Genomic DNA, 4,073 nt, shown 5'->3' on the forward strand with positions numbered 1-4,073 from the left:
GCTGAAATCAATTTGGGGTCATTGGAATTAATTTCGGGTCATTTGGGGTCATTTGGGGTCGCTGAAATCAATTTGGGGTCGCTGGAATCCATTTGGGGTCACTGAAATGCATTTGGGGTCACTGGAATTAATTTCGGGTCATTTGGGGTCACTGGACTCCATTTGGGGTCACCGAAATCCATTTGGGGTCATTTGGGGTCACTGGAATCCATTTGGGGTCATTTGGGGTCACTGGAATCCATTTGGGGTCATTTGGGGTCACTGGAATCAATTTGGGGTCATTTGGGGTCACTGAAGTCCATTTGGGGGTCCCTGAAATCAATTTGGGGTCGCTGAAATGCATTTGGGGTCATTTAGGGTAATTTTGGGGTCACTAGAATTCATTTGGGGCCATTTGGGATCATTTGGGGTCGCTGGAATCCATTTGGGGTCATTTGGGGTCATTGGAATTAATTTCAGGTCATTTGGGGTCGCTGAAATCCACTTGGGGTCACTGAAATGCATTTGGGGTCACTGGAATTAATTTCGGGTCATTTGGGGTCACTGGACTCCATTTGGGGTCACCGGAATTCATTTGGGGTCATTTGGGGTCACTGGAATCAATTTGGGGTCATTTGGGGTCACTGAAGTCCATTTGGGGTCGCTGAAATCAATTTGGGGCCATTGGAATTCATTTGAGACCATTTGGGGTCATGTTGGGGTTACTGAAATGCATTTGGGGTCATTGGAATTAATTTCGGGTCATTTGGGGTCATTTAGGGTCACTGAAATGCATTTGGGGTCCCTGAAATGCATTTGGGATCGCTGAAATCCATTTGGGATTGCTGAAATCAATTTGGGGTCATTGGAATTAATTTCGGGTCATTTGGGGTCATTTGGGGTCACTGAAATCAATTTGGGGTCACTGAAATCCATTTGGGGTCACTGAAATGCATTTGGGGTCCCTGAAATGCATTTGGGATCGCTGAAATCCATTTGGGATTGCTGAAATCAATTTGGGGTCATTGGAATTAATTTCGGGTCATTTGGGGTCATTTGGGGTCACTGAAATCAATTTGGGGTCACTGAAATCCATTTGGGGTCACTGAAATCCATTTGGGGTCATTTGGGGTCATTGGAATTAATTTCGGGTCATTTGGGGTCATTTAGGGTCACTGAAATGCATTTGGGGTCGCTGAAATCAATTTGGGGTCATTGGAATTAATTTTGGGTCATTTGGGGTCATTTGGGGTCACTGAACTCAATTTGGGGTCATTCGAATTCATTTGGGGTCATTTGGGGTCACTGGAATCAATTTGGGGTCATTTGGGGTCACTGAAGTCCATTTGGGGTCGCTGAAATCAATTTGGGGCCATTGGAATTCATTTGAGACCATTTGGGGTCATGTTGGGGTTACTGAAATGCATTTGGGGTCATTGGAATTAATTTCGGGTCATTTTGGGGTCACTGAAATCAATTTGGGGTCGCTGAAATGCATTTGGGGTCATTGGAATTCATTTGGGGGCATTTCGAGGTCACTGGAATCCATTTGGGGTCACAGGAATTCATTTGGGGTCATTTTGGGGTCACTGGAATCCATTTGGGTTCATTTAGGGTAATTTTGGGGTCGCTGAAATCCATTTGGGGTCACTGAAATCAATTTGGGGTCACTGGAATTAATTTTGGGTCATTTGGGGTCATTTTGGGGTCACTGGAATCCATTTGGAGTCGCTGAAATGCATTTGGGGTCATTGGAATCCATTTGGCGTCACTGGAATCCATTTGGGTTCATTTAGGGTAATTTTGGGGTCGCTGAAATCCATTTGGGGTCGCTGAAATCCATTTGGGGTCGCTGAAATCAATTTGGGGTCATTTGGGGTCATTTGGGGGTCATTGAAATTTGTTTGGGGTCGCTGAAATTCATTTGGGGTCATTGGAATTCATTTGAGACCATTTGGGGTCATTTTGGGGTCGCTGAAATGCATTTGGGGTCATTTAGGGTAATTTTGGGGTCACTAGAATTCATTTGGGGCCATTTGGGATCATTTGGGGTCGCTGGAATCCATTTGGAGCCATTTGGGGGCCATTTAGGGACCTTTAGGCTAATTTTGGGGCCATTTGAGGTCACTTTGGTGCCACTTGTGGTAATTTTGCGGCCATTTGAAGTCTTAGGGTCCTTCTGGTGCCATTTGGGGTCATTTAGGGTCCTTTTGGGGCCATTTGGAGTCATTTTGGTGCCATTTCGGGCAATTTTGGTGCCATTTAAAGTCTTTCAGGGTCCTTGTGGTGCCATTTGGGGTCACTTAGGGTCCTTTCGGGGCCATTGGGAGTCATTTTGGTGCCATTTCGGGCAATTTTGGTGCCATTTAAAGTCTTTCAGGGTCCTTGTGGTGCCATTTGGGGTCACTTAGGGTCCTTTCGGGGCCATTTGGGGTCATTTTGGGGCCATTTAAAATCTTTTAGGGTCCTTTTGGTGCCATTTGGGGTCATTTAGGGTCCTTTTGGGGCCATTTGGAGTCATTTTGGTGCCATTTCTGGTAATTTTGGTGCCATTTAAAGTCTTTTAGGGTCCTTTTGGTGCCATTTGGGGTCATTTAGGGTCCTTTTGGGGCCATTTGGGGTCATTTGGGGTCACTTAGGGTCCTTTTGGTGCCATTTTGGGTCATTTTGGGTCACTTAGGGTCCTTTTGGGGCCATTTGGGGTCATTTTGGGTCACTTAGGGTCCCTTCTGGTGCCATTTGGGGTCACTTCGGGTCCTTTTGGGGCCATTTGTGGTGATTCTGGGCCCCCCCAACCCCGCTGTCCCTCAGGGGGTGTGTGAGGAGATGACCTACGAGGAGATCCAGGAGCGCTACCCCAAGGAGCTGGCGCTGCGCGACCAGGACAAATACCGCTACCGCTACCCCAAAGGCGAGGTAAACCCCCCAAAAAAACCCTAAAACCCCCCAAAAAAGGGTCCGGGGACCCTCCCTGACCCCCCTCCGCAGTCCTACGAGGACCTGGTGCAGCGTTTGGAGCCGGTGATCATGGAGCTGGAGCGGCAGGAGAACGTGCTGGTGGTGTGCCACCAGGCTGTCATGCGCTGCTTGCTGGCTTATTTCCTGGACAAGAGCGCGGGTGAGGCCTTGGGGACACCTTGGGGACACCTTGGGGACAGCCCAGAGCTGCTGTGCCCACCTGGGTTTTGTTGAACCCCTGACCCAGATGAGCTGCCCTACCTCAAGTGTCCCCTGCACACGGTGCTGAAGTTGACGCCGGTGGCTTACGGTGAGCGTCACCCCAGAATGGGATCGGGTCCCCCCCAGATTTGGGGATAATTCTTCCCTAAAAAGGGGGGTTTGGGTTCCTGCCAGAAGTGGGGATAATTCCACCCAAAAAGGGGATTTGTGTCCTTCTCAGAATTGGGGACAATTCTCCCCAAAAAAGGGTTTGTGTTCCTTACAGAAAATGGGGAAAATTCCCCCCAAAAAGGGGATTTGTGTTCCCCCCAGAAATAGGGAAAATTCCCCCTAAAAAGGGGATTTGTGTCCCTCCCAGAATTGGGGACAATTCCCCCCCAAAAAGGGGTTTGTGTTCCTTATAGAAAATGGGGAAAATTCCCCCCAAAAAGGGGATTTGTGTCCCTCCCAGAACTGGGACAATTCCCCCCCAAAAAAGGGACGATCCCTCAGTGTCTCACCCCAAAATAGCGACAATCACCCCGTGTCTCACCCCAAAATGGGGACAATCCCCCCAAAATGGGACTGTTCCCCCAAAATGGGGACAATCCCACTGTTCCCTCTGTGTTCCACTCCAAAATGGCAACAATTCCCCCCAAAAAGGGGATTTGTGTCCCTTCCAGAATTAGGGACAATTCCCCCCAAAAAGGAACTGCTCCCACTGTGTCCCATCCCAAAATGGGGACAATTCCCCCAAAATGGGACTGTTCCCCTGTATCCCACCCCAAAATGGCAACAATTCCCCCCAAAAAGGGGATTTGTGTCCCTCCCAGAATTGGGGACAATTCCCCCAAAAAGGGACAGTCCCCCCAAAATGGGGACAATCCCACTGTTCCTTCTGTGTTCCACCCCAAAATGGGGACAATCCCCCCAAA

At 48.8% G+C, this 4,073-nt stretch overlaps 1 protein-coding gene across 1 annotated transcript in view; it reads left to right on the plus strand.

Moving 5' to 3' along the window:
• Positions 1-3,297, plus strand: part of LOC102035260 (6-phosphofructo-2-kinase/fructose-2,6-bisphosphatase-like) — a gene marked incomplete at its 5' end in the record, with an annotated part of 7,747 nt that extends 4,450 nt beyond the window's left edge. The window contains 3 exons of the mRNA XM_005431391.1: positions 2,791-2,895; positions 2,968-3,097; positions 3,185-3,297. Of these exons, the coding sequence (XP_005431448.1) occupies positions 2,791-2,895; positions 2,968-3,097; positions 3,185-3,297 (348 nt within the window). The remainder of the gene's footprint in view (positions 1-2,790; positions 2,896-2,967; positions 3,098-3,184) is intronic.
• Between the last annotated feature and the right edge of the window lie 776 nt (positions 3,298-4,073).

The sequence above is a fragment of the Geospiza fortis genome, unplaced genomic scaffold (genome assembly GCF_000277835.1).
Source record: "Geospiza fortis unplaced genomic scaffold, GeoFor_1.0 scaffold1397, whole genome shotgun sequence".
Lineage (NCBI taxonomy): Eukaryota > Metazoa > Chordata > Aves > Passeriformes > Thraupidae > Geospiza > Geospiza fortis.